The following is a 22,503-nucleotide window of genomic DNA, read 5'->3' on the forward strand; positions in this document are numbered from 1 at the left end:
TCCACATCCATAAAAATAAAATGAAAAAAAATTAAAAAGAAATTCAAAATTTAAAAAAGGCAAATAATCCTATCTTCATTAGAAGCCAAAAGTTCTTCCACTCCATTTTTTTTTTTTTTTGAAAAATCATTCCTTACTTATTCATTTATTTTCTTTGTTAGGACAGAGAGAAACTGAGGGGGGGGCAGAGAGGGGGGGGGGAGAGGAAGAGACTCCTGCAGTACTGACTCACCATTTGTGAAGCTTCTGGTGGGGAGCAGAGGCTTGAACACACCTGAGAGAAGGCTTACTTCAACAAACCAGGAAGTTATCAACGTTAGAAAGGTTATGGAGAAAAGGCAACTCTGTTTCCTGCTGCTGGGAATGCAACCTGGTACAGGCTCTCTAGAAGACTTTATGGAGAGTCCTTAATCAAATAAACATAGAATGACCTTACGATCCAGCAATACCACTCTTAGGAATTTATCCAGCTGATACTCAAGCACTAATTAGAAGGAACATACACACCCCTATGCTCATAGCTGGATTATTTGCAATAGACAAAGAGTGGAAGCAGCCTAAATGTCCATCATCAGAAGACTGGGTAAAGAAGTTATGGGAAATATATTCCATGGGATAATACTCTGCAATCAGCAAAGATGATGATTTATCCTTTGGGACAAGAATGGAAGGAATAGGAGGTGAGTATGCTTAGCAAAATAAGTAATGATATGAAAGATAGCTACCATATAGTTTCACTCATATGTGGAATCTAGAGTTCTTACATGAACTTGCTCAAAAAAATCTAAACAAAACAGAAGCAAACAAATTGTATGTAATGCTTATGAGAAATATAGTGGTTATCTTTGTGAGCTGGGCAGGTGAAGATACAGAAGTTTGGTGATGGGTAGTGTGGAACTACACATTGTAATCTTACAATCTTGTAACAAGCTATTGGTAAATGGCCAAGGGATTTTCAAAGTAAACCGAGTTCCCAAATAACTTGGCTTCAATAATAACTATCTATTACCTTCTCAAACTTCGAAGACAGCAGGAACCTTCCCCCATTCTCTATAATACCCATATTTCTCCCAGTCCTGGAACCTCTGGAGAAAGTCTCATTTTCCTGCATGCTTCTCTTGATCCATACCCTTTGATACTGCATCTGCTAAGTTCAACCAAATAAGTACAACCAGTAGCACCTTGACATGTTTCATCTCGGATTGTGTCAAGAGATGACAGGTGTGGAATGACGATCCTTCAGCTCCAGTACTCTGGTGAGACTGTTCCTAGCTCATAGGACTCTTCATTTCCATATCGAGTGGTGTACTTTCTAACAAAATCACAGAAGCTAGACCACGGCCCATGAGAGAAAACACATGCATCCTGATAATGTAAAAGTGCACAATAATTTGCAGTCACTCAATAAGTGCAGCAAGCAAGTAGAAAGACCTAAAAAAAAGATACTTTTTCTTATTAGGTACCATAAAGTACTTAATCAAATAGTTTCTACTTAGACCTAGTTACCCTCCTCACCTACTTCCTATTCCACTTCCCTCAATCACTCCAAGGCTACCCTTGTCAGGCAAGGTAAAAACTACAAAAGCTGGATAGCTCATTTTAGCCACAAATTCTTTTTTTTTATAAGAATGGAAGCTACTCCCTTCCCTAATCCAACTTCCTAGCCCTTTTCTCCACTCTGACACCATTCTCTCAGACAATATTCTCACCCATCCTCAGGTTAACTACCAAACTGAAGCAAAACTACTATAATTGTATGCCCCCAAGAACATGCCTAAAATGGTTTTCCTAGCTTTCTTCTACCCTAGAATTCCTAATCCCATCTGCTCTAATCCTTCATTTTGGTTCCTGTTCATTAACTATCTTGTCTCAACTTAGGTCATGCCACCTTCCAGACACCAGGTTGCTACCATGACTCCACCCGACTCCTCTGGGCAGATGACCTCGCCAATGTGTACTGAACCCTCACATCTCCAGAGCTCTGGTCCACTAGGGATAGATAGAAACAGGCTGGGGGTATGGATTAACCTGTCAAAGCCCATGCTCAGTGGAGAAGCAGCTACAGAAGCCAGGACTCCTACCTTCGGCTCCCCATAAACAACCTTGATCCATACTCCCAGCTGGGAGTGATAGGATGAAGATAAGAGGACTCTGCACTCCAGCTCCACCAGCACCCGGAGACAGAGAGAGAAGGAAAAGGAGAGGGACATATGGAGGTAGTTAGGATGTGTTATGAGTGGCTTAGAGGGAAAGAGAGGATTGAATCAGGAAAAAAAGGGGTAACTGTGTATAAATGTGGACAGATAGTTGTAGAGAAGATGGTTGGCCCATGTCTAAGACTTTAGGGGAGCTGTGGTGGCTCACAGTGGGGAGACTGAAGATTCAGAACAGTGATGGTGGGAATGGTGTGGATTCAAACCCCTGTTGATATGTAATTCTGTAATATAAAAATGAAAAAAGCAAGAAAAAAAGACTGAAAAAAATATCAACAAGTGGAAAAAAAAAAAAAGCTGGATAGGGGCAAGAGACCAGCATACTTTAAGGATGGCTCTTTTGGACATTACCAGGCCACTCCATCATTCAAGGCCCTAGTCAGGGAATCCTGGAATTCCCACATAGATGTGATGGGCCTAGACCTCTAACAAATCCCTCCCCCCACTGTCACGGGTCATCTTTATCAGAAACAACACAGTGAACCCTCTTGTGGACCTCTATAGGACCTTGCCCTCAATGTGGAACATTATTGCCCCATTCTCCAAAGAGATGTTGGGTCAGCAAACTCTGCCACTTGAGGAAGATGGGTCCTGCACTGAGTGCAGCCTAGAATGTTCCTGGCTGTGACTACAGAATACAAACTCAGACCTACAGGATGCAGAGGTTACACAGGCTGCTGCAATGAATATGGGCCCCAGATCAAATTGATGGGGTTTAAAGTTAACAATAATCATATACTTTTCCCATATTTGGGAGCTACTCTCTTCCCTGATCCAGCTTTCTAGTCCTATTTCCAACTCTGACACCATCTTCCCAGACAATACCTTTAGCATGTTAGCTGCCAGGCTCAAGAAAAATTAGTAAAGTCATGGGCATCTTGGAATATACCTAAAATGGACCTACTAGCTTTTTCCAAAATGGAGACCCCAAATCTCATCTACTATATTCTTATCTTGGGCTCCTGGTTATTAAACAATTTGTTCTGCTTTATATCTAAATCCTTTTTCAGCCACCAAATTTTAGGTGTTGCCATGTCACCAACCTGACTTCCCTGGTCAGATGACCTCACTAATGTACCCTGGAACCACACCTCCCCAGATCTCTGCCCCACAAGGGGAGATAGAAACAGGCTGAAAGTATGGATCGACCTGCCAACATCCATGTTAAGCAGAGAAGCAATTACAGAAGTCAGACCTTCTGTACCCCATAATGATCCTGAGTCCATGCTCCCAAAGGGATAAAGACTAGGAAAGCTTCCAAAGTAGGGGATGGGATATGGGATTCTGGTGATGGGAATTGTGTGGAATCATACCCCTCTTATCCTATGGTCTTGCTGATCATCATTAAATCATTTAAAAATTAGCTAAAAAAAAAAAAGTGGTAGTAACAGCAATAGATTGGGAGAAAAAGAATAGCAATGAGATAAACTATCTGACATTAACATTTAGCTCATTTATTATTGTGGCTCTTTTAAATCCTTTGATCTTTACCACTGTGTTTTGTTTATTTATTTATCACAGATTTTTGTTGAAAGAGGCAGAGAGAGAGGTGGCAAGTAACAGCTGTAGCAAAACATGGTATACCACTCTCTCTGCTGGGCCTTTAACATGGTGGATCTAAGCAACATAGATTGCAGTTGAGGAGATTCTGGGTTTTGTGGTTACAATGGTGGTCTCAGGGAGCCCACTGCTTCAGCCCTCTCTAGAATTACCTTGAGCTTGGGAGGAGGGTTCAAATACTTGCCCACTGGGTACTTCTCAGTCTCTTCCCGTTCCATTAGCTTTATTTTATTTTATTTTAAGTTTTTCCCTTTTCTTTTATTAATGATATAATGATTGACAATATTGTGGTACAGGAGGAATACAATTCCCACCACTGAGTTCCATATCCCATCCCCTCCACTGGAAGTTTCCCTATTCTTTATCCCTCTGGGAGTATGGACCAAAGGTCTTTATGGGGAGCAGAAGGTGGAAGGTCTGTCTTCTGTAATTGCTTCTCTGCTGAACATGGCTATTGACAGATGGGTCCATACCCCCAGCATGTTTCTATCTTTCCCTAGTGGGGCAGGGCTCTGGAGATATGGGGTTCCAGGACCTATTGGTGAGGTCATCTGCCCAGGAAAGTCAGGTTGGTGTCATGGTAGCATCTGCATTGGTGACTGAAAGGCATTAAGATATAAAGGAGAACAAATGGTCTTGCCAATCATTATTAAATCAAAAAAATAAAGGAATAAATAAAATAGAATTAAAATTATAAATAAAGCAGACCAAATTGGTTAGTAATCAAGAACCTAAAAGTATAGCAGATGAAATTTGGGTTCTTCATGTTGGAAGGAGCTAGGAGGTCTTTTTTAAGTATATTCCAAGGGGCCCATGACTTTACTAATTTTTGCCTGAGCCTGACAACTAACATGCAGGTGGACCAAAGTTATTGTCTGGGGAGATGGTGTCATAGATAAAGATAGGACTAGAAAGCTGAATAAGGGCAGAGAGGAGCTCTCAAATATAAGAAAATTACATAAATACCATTAACTGTAGATACTATCGATCTGACCTAGGGCCTATATATATTCGTATTTAGCACAGGAGCCTGTGTAACTTCTGTGTCAGTCTGAACTCACATTCCATGGTCATGGCTAGTAACATTCTAGGATGCACTCACTTCAATACCAGTATTCCTCCAGTGGCAGAGTATGTTGACCCAGCTTCCCTTCAGATAATGAAGGGAATTATTCCACACTGAGGGCAAGGTCCTCAACAGGGTTTATGGTGTTGTTCCTGATGGAGATGACCAGTGATGGTGGAGAGACAGATCTGTTAAAGATCTAGGCGCATCTATATGGGAATGCAGAAATTCACTGACCAGGCCCCCGGATGATAGGGTGGCCTGGTAGTGACCAAAAGGGCCATCATTAAAGTGTGCCAGTCTCTCACCCTTATCCAACTTTTGTAGTCCATAATAAAGTTTAAGTTTTGAAGTAGGCAATAATTTAGTTCCACATTGTCTTGAATTTCTCCACTTGGAAGCTAGGTTTGTACTTTCATTTTCACAACCGAAAGGTCAGTGAAATTGTCGTATTTCACTCTCCTTAGAATAACAAGAAAAAAAGAATATTGGTATTTTTCAGGGGAAAGATTTTAAAAGATATTGATGTCAAGTCTCAGATCACTCCATTTCATAAACATTGTAGAACAAAAAGTGGCTATACACACGCCCAAGTTACCTCTGTGTGGTGTGTTCTCTCTTGTTTTCATGACTCTTTCAAGTCTCTCCCTCCTATGCCTCACAGGTCTCTCCTGCCCCTCTCCCAGGGGCACATGCAGTGCTGTCACTCAGTGCCAGTCTGCCTGGTGGCTCTGGGGCCCCTAGTCTGGAGGATCCAGCAGCAGCCTTAGGTGAAGCCCTGTGTCCTAGACCCCAGGCCCTCACAAGAATCCTGCTCCTTCAAAGCCCAGCAGTAAGGCACCTGCAAGCCTCTCTTCTCAGGACTTGCCTGTCCCTCCCACAAGGATGCAGATACTTTTTTAATTTTCCTGTTCTGTGTCAGCAGCTGAGGTGGGATTTCACAGGTGCCCAGAAGGTGACACCATCTGTCGTCCACTGCCCAGTGGTTTCAGCTTCTGTTCCTCTGGGAGAAAGGTGCAGGATGCATGTGCAGCAGCAGCCATCTCCTGCTCCAGGCCTGAGCCACGGGAAGGCCTCTTCAGCCTGCTGCTTTGCCCCTGTCCTGTAGCAGCCCCTGTGCTGTGGAGAGGAGGCACAGCGGGTGCAGACTACAGTTTGTGCTCCCACGGGGGTAGGGCAGGGAGGGGCGGCTGTACCCTCTCACACAGGCCCTCTCAGTATATGGCATTTCACTAAAACTTGTAGCTGGATTCTTCTTTTCTGCTGACAGTCCCACTCCCCTACTCACCTTTGTTTTTCTTACTAGATGTCTAATTACTCAGTAGCATTCACTGATGGATTCTACAAAATCATGATAAAGTAGACTTACCAGTATTTTCTTCCTTTGTCAGTCTGATTCATCATAAAATCATGGCAGATGTTTGCTCACCCCATTCATTGCACATATTACCAAGCTCAAGAAGCCAGGTTGGAGCTTCCAGACCCCACATGCAGGAAGGCCGATTCACAAGCAGTGAAGCAGGTCTGCAGGTGTCTTCCTCTCCCTCTCAATTTCCACATCCTCTCTCAATTTCTCTCTATCTAGTAGAAATGAGGTGAATAAATAACGGGTGTGGGCGGGGTGATAGTGCACCCAGTTAAGCACCCATAGTATAAAGCATAAGGACCTGCACAAGGATCCTAGTTTGAGCCCCACCGCTCCATACCTACCGGTGGAACACTTCACAAACATTGAAGCAGGTCAGAACATGTCTTCTTTTTCTTTTCTTCTAAATACCCCCACCTCTCTCAATTACTCTCTGTCCTCACAAAGAACAACAATACATCATGTGTAAATGGTTGTCTTTACTCTATCACCTTAGAAGGCCACTGGTATTCACTCCTTTCCATGGAAAAAGACAAAGGACTGCTGGGCTTCATACAGTATTCAGCAGTTGAGGCTTTTCTCCTTCTCAAGAGCACATCAGGACCTGATCCTCACAAAACATGCACCACATTAGAGCCCAACATGAAAGGCCACTCAGGTAGAGACACATCTGGACCCTGCTTCTATCACCCTGTAACTCACTTCCTGCTGCACAGCTGAGTCAGGAGGAGCTATGCTGGCTGTGTGTCTAGGGCCATGAGGACAGGGAGGCTGAATGCTCTTCCAACCAGGAGCCTCCCACAGCACCTGGAGAGAGACAGAGACTTAGCTGGTTGGTGCACTAAGAGTGATGGCAAAGCCTCATATCTCCCTGCTAGCCACCCACCAGCCTTGGACACCTCCCAGGGGAGGCTTGCTCTGCTTGGACTGCAGCCAGGACTGCATCAAGTCCTCTTTCTGAGGTTCCATGAGCAGGAGAGCTGGCCAGAACACAACTGGTCCCCATGACTAATGCCTGGTGCCCAATCCCTTCTGCTCTACCACATGGGGCTGTCAGGAGAGGAGTTGTCTATGTTTGTGCACCCCAGCTGGCAGCAGCAGGCCAGGCAGAACAGGCCATGCCTGTGCCCTGCTGCCTGGGGAGGGAGCCACTGAAGACTCACCTCTGACACTCACTGTGACTGTGGCCATGAGCACATTGCTCTCTCACCTGGTGCAGAAGACTTCTCCCTGCCTGGGAGCTCAGGTTTCTGAAGAGTAGAAGGTGAGCTAGTGTGCCTGCCCAAGCCAGAGTGCCATGGCCACCCCAGTGCACCTCACGATCCTAGAACACACTCCCAGGGGACCCCATGAGGTTCCTCGCTGATATGGTCATACCTTTAATTGTCCTTTAATGGGACTGTGTTCTATGGCACATAGGCAAAGGAACAGCTATATGATCCTCACACAGAAAGTACAAGTCTATGCAAAGAACTCACATTTTATTAAGACAAAGCTGAACATGACATCTATATACATGAACCTGCTTCTTTTGGATGAAAAGTTCACAGCTGCTAATCCATGTTTCTCCCCAACATAAACCATGTTGTCATTAGGATACCTAACTAAGACCTCCTGCTAATAATAGCCAAGAACTGTTTTATCCAGCACTGGCAGTGTTTCACCTTTTAATGACATATACTACATACCATCTAAAACCATCCCTCAACATTTAAGGTGAGGAGGCTTGAAATTAGGAGAAGATAATTGAACGGACTGTGCTTTATGAAGGGCATGAGGAAAAAGCAGCACTGAACCACGAAACATGACTTAATCCACTGTACAATCAAGGAAAACTCCTCTTTACTACACACACAGCTGACACTGATCAAATCACAAGATAAACCCTTTTTTTCCCATTGATGTTTCTTGTCTTCAGACCAAGAAACCGGTGATTATTCTTTTCTGGCTGCCCATACACCATGTCCACAAAGAACTCGGGTTCTTCTCTGGTCTCTGAATGGAAACACACAGAGGAAAGCACGGTTCTTAGCTTGTGATACAGATAGGCCATGGCTTCTGCTTCCTCAGATGGCTCCTCATACACAGGCTGCTTCATTTCCTCATAGGAAGACAAAATCACTGCCTGGAACAAGTTGATCAAGATGCAGATCATAACCAGCATAAATGATGAGAGAAACAGGACCCCCAGAACCTTATTATTGGAAAATTCAGTGTTCTGAAAAGCTGAGACACAATAGGAGAATATTGTCTGAGTGGAATAGATCAAGTGACTATAGTTCCATTCATGCTGGCCAAATACCAGGTAACCAAAGGCCATGTATACAAAGAAATACACAGACACCACAAATGCCATGTGACAGATGCCAGGGAGGGCTGTCTGGATAGACCTCTGAGCAAGCCGAACATCATAGAAGATTCTAGAGTACCTGAGGGTCTTTAAAATTGTCAAAAATAGCAAGAATCCCAGAATTATCCTCAAGACATGATCTACCTGAGAAACTGCATGGAAGGGGAGAAAGGCTACAGGACTGGACAAGTAAAACTGGATCACCCCCATGGCCAAGGCATGCTTCCTGATAAAGAGCACAGCCAGCACCAGAAATAGACTTTTGAAAACAAAGTTGACAAGATTGTACACACTCCTCACATACAGGGCCCTTTCCTGAGAAATGACATAGACCTCATCAATAATGTAGGCTAGGAGAAAGAGGAGAATGGCCACATACAAGTAGATTTCTGAGGAAGTGTCCCTGTTGAAATCAGCAAGTGAGAAGGAGTGTACAGACAGGCTCGTGTTTACCACTCCCACCTGGGAAACCTCAAAAATGACTGAGAGACTACAGAAGAGACTGCTGTCTGCATTAAAGGTTGTTAGTTCCAAGATCACAGCCCATGTCTTCTCATCAAGCCAGTGGCTGCTCTGGAGGTCCTTGATCCTCAAAGTTGAATTAAACTGCTGCTCTTCTGGGAAAAACTGGAATGTGTACCCTCCTGATCCATAGGTATGTGAGAGTCCATAGGACCTGTATGCCCAGCTCCTTTGTGTAGGCTTGTAGGTAAAGCCACTGTCAGTCTCCTCGGGGGCTTGACTAGCAACTGTATCCCAAGAAGCAGAGTAGTTTCTTGTGTCTTCTGGGTCACTGCCATATTGAGGGTGACAGTGGATTTCCCCAGCTATTCTGCTTTTGCCAAAGTGTTTTGCAGGCAGACATGTTTTCCCACCAGGTTTCGCCCTGACCTGCCTCATCCGTGGGAGCCCGAGGATTTTGGAGGAGCTGTCAGGGAGGAATGTTGGCTTCACATCATTGTGGAACAAAGGCAGAGGCACCTTATCCAGCCAGCTGTAGATGTCGTCCAGCTTGGTCACTGTTACAAGGTCCACAGAGAACTGGTCTGAGATAAATTGATTATAGTGAAAGGTGTCCTTGTGACGCAGGATAGCGACAAGGGTGAGCAGAAGGGCAAGAAAGATGAAATGAGTGAGGATGTAACAGAGAAACAGGAATGCTCTTTTCTTGACCCTCCTCTTCCTTTGAAATATTTTAATTTCATCTTCTGTGGGTCGCTTATACATCTTAGTTTCATATAGCTGGACAACATGTTGGTGGAGCTTGTACTTTTCCCATGGTTCCATATTCAAGTTTTCCAGTAAGATCTCTGTGTACTGGTAGCTACTGACCCAGGAGAGACTTTCACAATACTTTCTGCATACCGTATGCAAGCCTGTTAAGAGGATAATTTTTGCTGGCTGCACTAAGAAAATTGACTGAATGAATGAAGAAAAGGATGCAAAGAGCCATTTGAGTGACCTTTTGTAGTCATACGTTAGCCCATACAACACAATGAAGAATGAGGAGATGCTGCAAGTGGCAAAAACCAAGAACCAGGCAAGGTAAACAAAAGAGTGAGGAAGAACAAACCGGGTCTTTGTTTGAACATGTCCAGACGTAGCCTGCGAGGTGGGCTTCTCAGCACGAGCATCGGGGTTGGCATTAGTGTTAGTGTTGATGACTTCTTTGACGGTGCTTGGTGGATTAGTATCCATGTCATAGCTGTTGGGATATGTAAGAGTTCTCTTAATTGGAAACTTCTCAGTCTTACATGTTTCCTGGTAATGCCACTTTACCAAAAGTAATGCCCAGTTGTCACTACTCTCTGTTGTGCTAGGATGCTTCTGAGGAGCTACATCTTCTAGCAATACTAGGGGTCTCCTCTGGGAGTAGATGAACAGAGCAGTGATGATCAGCTGTACAGGCAGAGTAATTAAGACACTTCCCATTCCTAGCATCATTGGCCTGATGTATTCCTCCTGTGGTGGCTCCTTTTCCTCACTGGGATAGAAATTTAAGAGCATGATATTACACAGAAGAGAGGAGAGCAGCACTGCCAAGCAACAGGACAGTCTTTGCAGCCGATTGAATGGCTTCTCAATGACAGCAGCAAAAACTGAGAACCACATGTGACTTTTGCACATCTTATAAGTCACGTCTATGAGAAAAAAGTCAAGTCTGCTCACAGGCTGGTCTGGCTGAGAAGCATAAAACGTCCTGTACAAAGAGGTGTCAATGGAAAGCCACTGCCGGCACATGAACAGCCAGATTTTCCTGCTGAAGAGATTTTCCACTTTGATTCTACTCAAGTACCAACTGGGTGAGTTGCCCTCATTGTTGTGCCACACACGAATGGAGTGGATGTCCCCCAAGTCGTTTTTGGTTGTTATGAGGAAGGTGTTGATGCTTCCTCGGTAGAGACTTGGAAAATGGGTGTGGCTCAAGCAATGCACATCGCTGGTACTTTCTGTCCCCAGAAGTTGGACAAAGACATTGGCTCTGGTCCCAGAGTCACAGCGGCTTCCTGTGAAAACAGTAAGCAGGTAGCATGTCTTGTCATAGGGGTCATTATCAGGGAGGATTATCACGTGTTGCCGAAGAAACTGGTCAGTTTTATCTCGGTGCAGAGCCCAGAAAGCTAGTCCTATGTATGTGATCATAATAAAGAGTATGGCATACAGAGTCACAGGGTTTCCTGCTATGTTCTTGACCTCTAAGTTGAGTTCTATAGGGTTCAAGGCACTAGTGTCCCTAGCTGCCAAGTAGTGTGAGTGCCGCCTGAGGTTAGACAACATAGGGGGTCGTTTTGGCTGCTCAGTGTCTTTGGTTTTGCAGACGCAGTGCACTCTCTGCCAACTGGTCTTCTCCCCAACGGTGCAGCTGTGCTCATTCCACTCACTCTGCATCCCATACATGTCCAAGCACTGAACTCTGAACACAGAAATCCTCACCAGCTTGTCATTAGGGCTCTGAACAAACTGGGGTGCCTGCAGAACCACAGCTATCACACAGTCTGTTGACTGCAGCCTCTCTGCTATGACCTGTAGCAGGGATGGTGACAGGCAAACCACTTGGGCTGCCTTCATGGTACAGTTTGGGTCAAACGAGTCACTGTGGTTGGCCATGGGAGGGATGTCGCGGGGCACCAAATAGGTGGCAACAAGATTAGTTGCTGAGACCTTGTCACCAGCATACACAGAGACCCTGAACAGCAGTGTCACTTCTGTGATGATATGCAGCAGCACCTCCTTCTGCTCACTGCAGTCCACTTCAAACCTAAAGGCCCCTGTGGCTGTCTTGGAGGACTCACCAGCCACGTCGTACTCTGTGCTTGGCCTCATGGTGATATTAAACACTTTAGAGTTCACTGTTTTTCTGGTCAGGTAGACTTCTGCTATTTCCTGTGTGATCTCCAATTCTTCACCCTTAGCTGTAGTTGCTGACATTCTGAATCCCACAACATCAGTTGAAATGTTTTCTGGATTACCTATCCAAGAAAAAGGGTCTTCTGTAAACTCAATGAATGTTGTAGACATGGGAGCATTCTCAGCCAGACCAGGAACACTGCTGATATTCACCTTAGCATAGAGATCATTGTGGCTGTGCTCCCCCTGCACACTCACGTTGGCAGCATTCCACTCTCCAGTCTTCCTGACATTCATGGTGATACCTGGGCTCTGCAGCACCTTGGTTTCATTCTCTGGCATGACACTAGCCAGGACTGTGTCTGCTAGAGAGTCTAATACATAGATAGGTTCCTCAAAAGCTTTATGATGAGCAGAGAGCTTAAGGAGATTGGACAAACTTCTGAATATGCCAGTGCACACAGTGTCTATCTGCTCAGAGTGAAACTGCTTGTTTCTCTTCCGGTACTCTTGCAGGGCTTGATTTGCTTGGGAGAGCCTCTCTGTGGACCGCCCCTGGGACATTTCTGTGATAGCAGACACCCTCTGTGTTAACTTAGCAAGAGCTGCAACTACTTGGGTGATCTCCTCCAAAGTGTTTAAGGGAAGCTGGAAAGTCTGATTGACCAGGTGTTCTCGAAGTTGGGCCATGTCCTCTTGCATACTTGAGTTATATCTCATGCTATTCAAGACAGAAGCCCCAATATAAATTAAGTAGCCTGCACCCAAGAAATCCTTCTTTTTAAGCAAATCAGAGAGTGTGGAATCTGGTCCCATGGTGAGATTGTGTAACTTCTGCAGCACAGTCTCTGGGGAGAGATGGTCAGTGGGAGGCAACACAGTGCTGGCCAAAGTCACCTGAGTAAAGGTTCCTAGAGAGTCATATACCTGAACATAGATCTTCAAGGAGTAATGATTTGCCAGTAAGCCAACAGGGAGAAAGAAAGAGGTAGTGGACTGAGTCCCAAAGTATGGACTCACACCCATGGTGTTTTCCCTTAAAGTATGTCTGTGACCTGAGTCATATGAGTTCAGCAGTATTACTTTGTATTTAAGAGGTCTGTTCTTATCCTGAAAATCACTACACTGAACAACAAATTTAGTATCAAGTGCCAGGCCTTTAGTTGGATAAATTTTGCATTCTCCACATCTAGGTGCATGGTTGATAATAAACAAGTATTTCAACGTATCAACTGTTCCAGTGCAAGTTACTAGTCGTACAGAAATGTAATACTGATTTTCTAGAAAATTTGATAAGGCAAAGGCTTTTATAGTCAAACAGTCCCCATTTCTTCCTGTTGTGGTCAGCCCTTTCCAGTCAAATGGTATCTCATTACCATTCTGAGTCAGAATGGTCCATTCATACACATGAGGGCTCTCTGGGCAATTTGAGCAATTCATAAACAATGAAAATCTCTCTGATATAATCAAGATATTATCACAATTTTCAATACATGACATGTATATGATTGATATTGATCCTCGGAGCACATGTATACCTTTATCATTAAATGTTGATCTGCCACTTTTCTCTCCCTCCATTCTGAAAATGTAAACTCGACCACCTTCCAGTGTTCCTGACAAAACTTTCAGCACAGAACAAGTGCCACTTATCCACCGCAGAGCCATCTGCTGTAGGCAACAAAGGCCTTTCCTCATCCCTTTGTCTCCCTGGTAGTTATTTGTATTTGTGATGCAGTACCAAAGAAAGAGGAGTCCCTCTAAGGGATCATCCACTTCTGGATCTTTTGATGTGCTTTCATCCAAAATCACAGGTAAAAAATTCTTGAGAATGTAAATGTTAGATGTGTTGTACCTATTTTTGAATATTGAGTGTCTAAAATATTTTTTCCAGCCAATTACAAACCGTACATATGGCAAATAATAGATATACCATCCTTTGTACTCTCTCTTGGTTATATTAGGGCAGTCTGAGTGAATTTTACCATAGATTGTAGGTTCTGTTTCCTTTGTCAACTTCAAGGGAGTCAGGTTTGTGCTCCCGTGTATTTTCACCTGCTTGATGGCACAAGGGGGCTTCCTCTGATCGGACACACTAGGCTTCTTGGAGTGGTCATGATCTGAGTCCACAGGATAGAAGAGTACAAGCCCTGGATGACAGGTGCTTTGGACCACGGGGGTCCCCTTGATGCTGGCTGTTTGGATCCTGCCTGGCCTGCGCATCCGGCTGCCGGAGGTCTGAGGCAGGCGGCTCAGCGAGTGAGAGAGCCGTAGGTGGCCTGCCATGGGCTGGGTGCGTTGTTTGGCAGGGACCTGAGCCAGCAGGTGTGCGTGGAGGAAGGATGGCTCTGGTAATACGGGACAGGAAAGGCTGGAAGCACAGACAGACTTCAACTTGACCTTCCTGTACTGAGACTGGCGGTGCCCCAGGGCCCGGGGCGCCAGGCTGAGAGCCAAAATCAGAGAGAGATGGTCCAAGGCCAGGCCCAGGCCCAGCAGGGGCAGCACAAGCACCCATAGCATGGCGCCGTCGCCACCAGGAAGCCAGGAGGAGGCGCTCAGGGACCAACGGGCAACAGGGCCTCGAGAGCAGGGAGCTCCTGCTCTGACTCTGGCGCCCTCTCCTGCGCCTGCTCTGTGCCCTGGGTCCTGGTAGCTCAGTGGTCACGGGGTCTGCTGGGATGTGCAGGGCTCCTGTGGGCGGAGTTCAAGCGCAGCTGTGTTGTGGGCTCTGCTGTGCCTGGGACTTGAGGTCTCAGCGGTCGTCAGGAGGGGATGCTCGGGTCATAAAGAGGAGCTTCTGGGCCAGCGTACGGGTTAAGGCAGTAGCTGTCCCAGCCTCTTGCTGAGCCTGCATGGAGACTGAGATCAGGGGGCGCTGATGGGATTAATCTAGCCCACATTGATGTTTGCGAAGATGGTCCCTTGGCAGGAGGCAGATTCCAAGGGAAACTTGTCATAAATGGGGGAGGTATTCATGGGTTATCAAGAAAGACAAGGTCTTGGGGACTTAACTGTAGATCCCTGGTGTGATCCCTGAACTAAAGTTGCCTGAATCATGTTCTGGTTTGCTTTCATAATTTAATCCATTATATTGCATTGTATTCATTTATTGACTAGAGACAAATGGAGAGGGTGGGGGCGATAGAGGAGAGTCAAATAGACAGCCCTGCAGCACTGCCCCACGGCTTAGAATGCTTCCCCCAGCATGTGAGGTTTGGGAGCTTGACTACAGGCCCTTGCATATTGTAACATGTTTGACCAAACAATAGTCAATCTTTTGTGGAAAGTAAGTGCAGAGATGCTGCAGAGGGAGATGAGAAATTGTACCGATGCTTCAACTACTGCTCTGTAAACCATTATCCCTCCATAAAAATAAAACTAAAAGAAATTTAGCAGGGGTAGATAGCATAATGGTTATACAAACAGATTCTCATGCCTGAGGCTCCCAAGTCCCAGGTTCAATCCCCTGCACCACCATAGGCCAGAACTGAGAAGTGCTCTGGTTAAAAAAAAAAAAAAAGGAGAAGAGAAAGAAAGAAGAAAAAACAAGAAATTAAAAAAAAATTCTAAGTTAAAAAAGGTAAATAACCCTGTTTTGATTTTTTCCCCAAATATTGTCCACTCCATTTTTTAAATTATTCCTCATTTATTTTGATCTTCTTTCTTTGTTTTTTTAGGAAAGAGAGAAACTGAGGGGAAGGGGCATAGAGAGAAAGGAAGAGACTCTTGCAATCCTGATTCACCACCTAAAAAAAAAAGATAAAGGTAAATAACCCTCTTGATTTTTTCCCCCAAAGATCTTTCTTCCACTCCATTTTTATTTGAAAAATAATTCCTTATTCATTTAGTTATTTTGATCTCTTTTTTTTTTAAATTTTTACGACAGAGAAAAACCGAGGTGGGGGGGCACAAAGAGAGAGGAAGAGAATCCTGCAGTACTGATTCACCATCTGTGAAGCTTTTCTCACTGCTGGTAGGGGCCAGAGGACTGAACCTGCTTCCTTGTGCATGGTAATAGGTGCATTAAACCAGGGGCAACACTACAGGGCCTCAATACGTTTTTCTAAATGTAGGTTTTATTTTCACCAAACTCATATTATTAGATTTCAAAATGATAGGGTCTCATTTCGTGTAATCTTCCTCTACCTCAAATACATCTGTTCACTTTTTAAACTTCAATAGCAAATTAAGTCCCCTATCAAATTGTAGGCATTTGTCCTCCACACTCACCTTAATCTGATCTCAAGTAAGTCTAGCATTACTTATTTTAATATATTTATTACTTTATTTTGGTGGATGGACACCAGGCTTTCCCTCTTCAAGCAGTCTTTTTCATAAAGAAAGATAGGAACAGAATGAGAGAAAAAGAAGAAAAAAGGGGGGGGAATGAAGATAAACTATCTGACATTAACATTTTATGATTGTGGTTCTTCTAAATCCTTTGATCTTTACCACTGCATTTTATTGTCTTTCTCTTTTTCTTTCTTAATCACAGATTTTAGTTGAAAGTAGGCTATTTATTACCTAGAGACAGAGAGAGATCATAAGTACCAGCTGTAGCAGAACATGGCACACTACTCTCTCTGCTGGGCCTTTATCATGCTGAATTAATCGAGAAGGTCTGAGTTTTGTGGTTACAGTGGTGGCCTCAGGGAGCCCATTGCTTCAGCCTTCTCTAGCATTACCTGGAGCTTGGGAGGAGGGTTCATTTGCACAGTGGGTGCTTCTCAGTCTCTGGCCCCTCTGGCTTTAGTTCCGTCCCTCCTGTGCCTCACAGGTCTCTCCAGCCCCTCTCCCAGGGGCACACTGCAGTGCCATCACTCAGTGCCAGTCTGCCTGGTGGCTCTGGGGCCCCTAGTCTGGAGGATCCAGCAGCAGCCTTAGGTGAAGCCCTGTGTCCTGGACCCCAGGCCCTCACAAGAATCCTGCCCCTTCAAAGCCCAGCAGTAAGGCACCTGCAAGCCTCTCTTCTCAGGACTTGACTGTCCCTCCCACAAGGATGCAGATACTTTTTAAATTTTCCTGTTCTGTGTCAGCAGCTGAGGTGGGATTTCACAGGTGCCCAGAGGGTGACACTATCTGTCGTCCACTGCCCAGTGGTTTCAGCTTCTGTTCCTCTGGGAGAAAGGTGCAGGATGCATGTGCAGCAGCAGCCATCTCCTGCTCCAGGCCTGAGCCACGGGAAGACCTCTTCAGCCTGCTGCTTTGCCCTTGTCCTGTAGCAGCCCCTGTGCTGTGGAGAGGAGGCACAGCAGGTGCAGACTAAAGTTTGTGCTCCCACGGGGGTAGGGCAGGGAGGGGCGGCTACACCCTCTCACACAGGCCCTCTCAGTATATGGCATTTCACTCAATTCTTTTCTGCTGGCATGTGGCCTCTCTTCTACTGACCTTTGGTTTCTGTGGCCCTGTAATACCTTAGATTTCATGTTAACTGGTAGCCAGACGATCTCAGCTAACTGATGGTTCAAGAAAATCATAATTTAGTAAAGTACTAGTTTTTTCTTTGTTGCTCTAGTTCTGAGTCATCTATAAAATGGTTATTGGGGCAGAACGGTGGCTACCAGGTTAAGGGAACATCTTATTTTTGAGGGAAAAGGTACCACCCAGAAAATAGGAAAGGTTACAGGTGTGGCTGGAAAGGTGGGGCCAAGGCTTGGATTTTAAAGCCAAAAATTTGCAAGAACTCAGACTCTTGGTCATGACCCACCACCATGTTAAGTGTATCTCTCTCTCTCTCTTTAACCTCTCTCTCTCTCTCTCTCTCTATATATATATATATATATATATATATATATATATATCCTACTCTAATAAAAGTTTAAAATACTTGTAAATCATGTTTTCTTCTCAATTCTATGTTGAGATAGTGCATGACGAACTTTTAGAATGAGGGGAAGCAAGCATTGGCCCTTCCTCCCCCCACCCCTTTTCCCTTAATTATTACCAAACACAAGGACGGGGTTGAACCCCCACTCTGCACCTGCCGGGAGTCACTTCACAAGTGATGAAATAAGTCTCAGGTGTACAACTTTCTTTCCCTCTATCTCCAAGTCTTCTCTCAATTTCTCATTGTACTATATAGTAAAAACCAGAAGAAGAAAAAAATGTAAAAAACAAAAAGGAAAAACTGGCCTTTGGTTGCATTGGATTTATAGTGCCAGCACCAAGCCCCAGAGATAACCCTGGTGGCAATAAAAATATTTTTTAAAAGAAAGGGAGAAAGTGAACAAAAAGAACTCTTATCCCATGCAACATGATCTCCAGTGTCATGTGATATACAAACCTTCCCCCTCTTCTGAGCACATGCAGGCGCTCCCACTGGCTAAGACAGGTGCATTATTGCCTGCATACATGTGACTAACAGGTCTAGCAGGCTAATGGGAGTTACCAGGTAAACCAGAAGTGGCATCCCTTGGTCTCTCCTTGAACCTGTCCCTTAAAGCGGCTCCCGCCTCCACTGCATCCGGAAGGACTGAGCTCTGACAAAGCGCCCAGATCCACACACCTGCAAAGAACATTCGCTCAGAACCCAAAGTCCAGCACACTTCATGGCTCCCTGCCCACCACCACCCCCTGGCCCCACACACACACTCGAAACATCACCATTCGCGCCCTGCAGATCCAGACTGAAATGTCAGCCCTCATGCTGTGAAGGGAAGACACAGAGAGGTACCAAATACCAGAGTAATCTCAAGCCTACAGTTCGCTATGTTTACAAGGAAACAATTCAAGCACACAGAACCGCAACTCACAGAGCATGCGCACCCAGGGCCCTCTATCCGCCGCCCCCACCCCACGTCGGACACCGCACCTGCCCCGCCCACGTGCCCCTTGGCCTCGGCGCCTGCGCACTGCAGGCAGGGCCGGCTCTCGGGCCCGACTTCCGCCTCCGCTGAGCTCTTGGGTCTGACCAGCTACTGAGCGTCCAGAGAACCCTGGTGGGGGGCGGGGCCGCCTGTCATTCCGCCTTCGCCAACCGTCTGTTGCTCTGAGGGCTTTCTAGGGGTCAGGCAGAGTTGAGGTGACCCGTCGGAGCCCCACAGGTGACGCGGCGCGTGGAGGTTGCCCCACATGGAGTCGCTCCAGGTGCGTCTCGGGGAAGCGGGGTGTCCACCGTGTCCAGTAATGTCCGTGCCCCCAACACGCCACGTCCACACGGAGACGGGGCTCGTGGCCAGGGGAGACTGATGGCCCTCAGCCGCCACCGACGTGTCCGAAAGGCGCTGCGTGTCCCGGGACCTTCCTAGAAATGTGCGCGCAAGGCGGGTGGCTGCTCCGAACCTCCAGCGGCCGCCACTCCTGCCGAGGACGGGACCCCAGTGGCCTTCGGCCTCCGGCCGGCCGGGGCTGCGCTCACCCGGCGGACGGCCCCGCGGTAGCGGCCGTGCCCCGCCCGGCCTCGCGGGCTCCCCCGAGCAGCTCGGCCCTGGCCCGGCCCACACGTGCCCGCCCGCCCCTCCCAGGACACGAGCGGGGCGCGGCCGGTGGAGGCCGCAGAAGGCCGGGCAGCAGCAGCCCGCCTCGAGGCGGGGGCGCGAGTCCTGCAGACACACACGTGCAGCTCACCGCCTGCCAGGCCGAGCCCCTCGCTGCCCAGCACCGACTGACAGCTCCGCGGGTAGCACCAAGGTGAGTTCTGTGGGTGGAGCAAACACACCACCAGCCTCTATCCATTCTCCTCTCGTGTAAAATTAAAATAAAAAGGAAAGAACAAGGAAAGCTTAACCCCAGAAGGCAGGGCAGGGGTAACACAGGTGCTGGGAGCCCCAGAGTTGAACACACAGTTCCACATTAAAAAAAGAAAAATGTAACACTTTATATTGGAGTGAAAAAATTAAGAGGCAAATGAAAAATACGCCTTTTCCGCAGGTAACCATAGATGGAGAACCTGTGAGCATATATTAGTTCCACTACTCTAAGTTGATTAGGGTTGTTAAATTGAGAGTAAGTCCAAGTTCTTTCGTTCTTACATCACTTACATCACTGTGAGGATATTCAGTAAGTTTGCCAACTTGGTTTTGAGTATAAAACCCTATTCCTGCATGGAAATGGGGACCAAGGGGATTTAGATTCCTTTATAAAAGATTGTGATGTCCTGTGAATGTGATCTTCATAAAATAAAATAAAACAAATTCTCCGGGAGCGGGGTGGTAGCGCAGCGGGTTAAGCGCAGGCGGTGCAAAGCGCAAGGACCAGGTAAGGATCCCGGTTCAAGCCGCCGGCTCCCCACCTGCAGCGGAGTCTCTTCACAGGCGGTGAAGCAGGTCTGCAGGTGTCTATCTTTCTCTCCCCCTCTCTGTCTTCCCCTCCTCTCTCCATTTCTCTCTGGCTTGTCCAACAACAACAATAATAACAACAAGGGCAACAAAAGGGGGGGGGGAAGGCCTCCAGGAGAAGTAGATTCCAAGTGCAGGTATTGCTATGCTTCTAAGACCCCTTCTGTTTCATTGGTTTAATCCCCCCCTGCTTAACACTGTATTCTGTTTACATAACCACTGTTAACTAAGCACCGCCCTGCCTACATGCATTGGTTTAATCCGACTGATTCATGATGTCTTTCTGCTCCGCCCCCTCTCCTAGTACACCCTGATTTCAACCAGTCTCTTTTTGCTCCACCCTCTCTACTTCACATCCTGTTTCCACCCTACTTGGCGAGTATATATAAGGACAGGATTGTGATTATAGTTAGTTTAGATGGCTTAGATTGTGCTGCGGTCCACATGAATAAAGAGATACTGCGTACAGCCCAGCCATGAGTCTCTGGTCCTCTGTCTCCCACCCTCGAAGCTAGCCTGGCATGCAGGCAACACGCCCCAGCAATAACCTTGGAGGCAAAAAAGAAAAAGAAGTATTCTCTACAGATGGTTATGGAGGGAGATGTCTTCATGCTTTTTAGACTTGTTCACCTACTCTCTAATCAGGGATTCTAAATGGAGAATGAATCCAAAAACTTACTGTTTCTAATGCTAGGCATTGAAGTAATGCTATTTAATACATGAGGCCCCCTGGTTCTGGAATATAGATATTTTATTCCTGGGAAGCAAATAGGGATAAAGGAGTCTTAGTATCCTTTGGAAATGAAGACTGTGAAAATGGTCTTTATAGAAACCAACCTTATCATTTTTTTCTCATTTCTTTGATTACTGATAGGCTACAAATTTTTTTTTTATTGCCACAAGGGTTATCAACAGGGGATTGGTACACCACTAGAAGCAGCATTTTTTCCCATTTTTTTTTTTTGTTAGGACAGAGAAAAGTATATAGAGAGGAGGAGATATGAAGAGAAATATAGACAGACATGAAGAGAAATATAGACACCTACTGACCCAGGAAGCAACCCCTTGCAGATAAGAGAGCAGGGCTTTTGACACAGGTCCTCACACATGATAATAAGTCCCCTAATACTGGTGAGCTCCCAGACAGCTCATAATTTTAAAACTACTTAGGGGTGAGGAGATAACATAATGGTTATGCATGGAGACTTCTATGCCTTTGGCTCTATGGTCCCAAGTTCAATCCCAACACTAATAAAAGCCAGAGCTGGGAGTCAGGCTATAGTGCATTGGGTTAAGCGCACATGGTGCAAAGCACAAGGATCGATTAAGGATCCCAGTTCGAGCCTCCTACTCAACCACCTGCAGGGGAGTCACTTCACAGGCGGTGGAGCAGGTCTGCAGGTGCCTATCTTTCTTTCCCCCTCTGTCTTCCCCTCCTCTCTCCATTTCTCTCTGTCCTTTCTAACAGCGATGACAACAATAACAACAACAATAACTGTGACAACAATAAAAAAAAAACAAGGGCAACAAAAGGGAAAATAAATAAATATAATTTTTTAAAATTTTTTTAAAAACCCAGAGCTAAGTACTTTTCTAAAAAAACAAAAAAAACAGAACTGCCTATGTAAATGAGAGCCCAACGCACTTCTTACCCAATAGCCACGATAAAGTCCAAGGACTTCAGGGCTTCATACCAAATCCAGCATTGCATCTTCTCTCCTTCTCAAGAGGAAGTTGAACCCTGGTCCTAACTCAGATCTGCTCCACGTTAGACCCCTCCATGAAAGGCCACTAGGTAGAGACACATCTAGACCCTGCTTCTATCACCCTGTAACTCACTTCCTGCTGCACAGCTGAGTCAGGAGGAGCTATGCTGGCTGTGTGTCTAGGGCCATGAGGACAGGGAGGTGCTGAATGCTCTTCCCACCAGGAGCCTCCCACAGCACCTGGAGAGAGACAGAGACTTAGCTGGTTGGTGCACTGAGGAAGAGTGATGACAAAGCCTCCTATCTCCCTGCTAGCCACCCACCAGCCTTGGACACCTCCCAGGGGAGGCTTGCTCTGCTTGGACTACATCCAGGACATCAATGTGGGAAATGGGCCCACTGTCTGAGAAGTCCAGGCCATTGTTTCCATGAGAGTCTGAGCAGAAAGACCCCAAGTTCTCCCCCCCCTCCTGGGTAGAGACAATTGCTGGTCCCACCTGATATCATGAACTTATGATGGATGGCTTCCCTGGATGGGGCAACCTTACTGTAAATGCCACTTTGTCCCCTTAAAACAAAGGCCATAAATTATTGTGTATTCAACTGCTCCCTTCC

The 22,503-nt window shown here is 46.0% G+C and overlaps 1 protein-coding gene and 1 long non-coding RNA gene across 4 annotated transcripts; both read right to left on the reverse strand.

The window, feature by feature from the left end:
* Positions 1-5,574: 5,574 nt before the first annotated feature.
* Positions 5,575-19,860, reverse strand: LOC132537990 (uncharacterized). 3 transcript variants are annotated; one of them, XR_009549389.1, is made up of 3 exons: positions 18,718-19,860; positions 18,295-18,411; positions 5,575-5,958 (listed from the first exon to the last, which is right to left on the reverse strand). It is a non-coding gene; the product is annotated as an uncharacterized LOC132537990 (long non-coding RNA). The 3 variants fall into 3 exon arrangements; XR_009549391.1 differs by having other exon boundaries at positions 18,672-18,722; XR_009549390.1 differs by lacking the exon at positions 18,718-19,860 and adding an exon at positions 18,498-18,637.
* LOC103121378 (polycystin family receptor for egg jelly-like) lies at positions 7,666-14,607 on the reverse strand. Its single transcript, XM_060188780.1, has one exon. The coding sequence runs from the start codon at positions 14,424-14,426 to the stop codon at positions 8,073-8,075; it is 6,354 nt and encodes a 2,117-aa protein (XP_060044763.1). The 5' UTR covers positions 14,427-14,607; the 3' UTR covers positions 7,666-8,072.
* Positions 19,861-22,503: the final 2,643 nt, after the last annotated feature.

This window comes from Erinaceus europaeus, chromosome 4 (genome assembly GCF_950295315.1).
Source record: "Erinaceus europaeus chromosome 4, mEriEur2.1, whole genome shotgun sequence".
NCBI classification, from domain to species: domain Eukaryota; kingdom Metazoa; phylum Chordata; class Mammalia; order Eulipotyphla; family Erinaceidae; genus Erinaceus; species Erinaceus europaeus.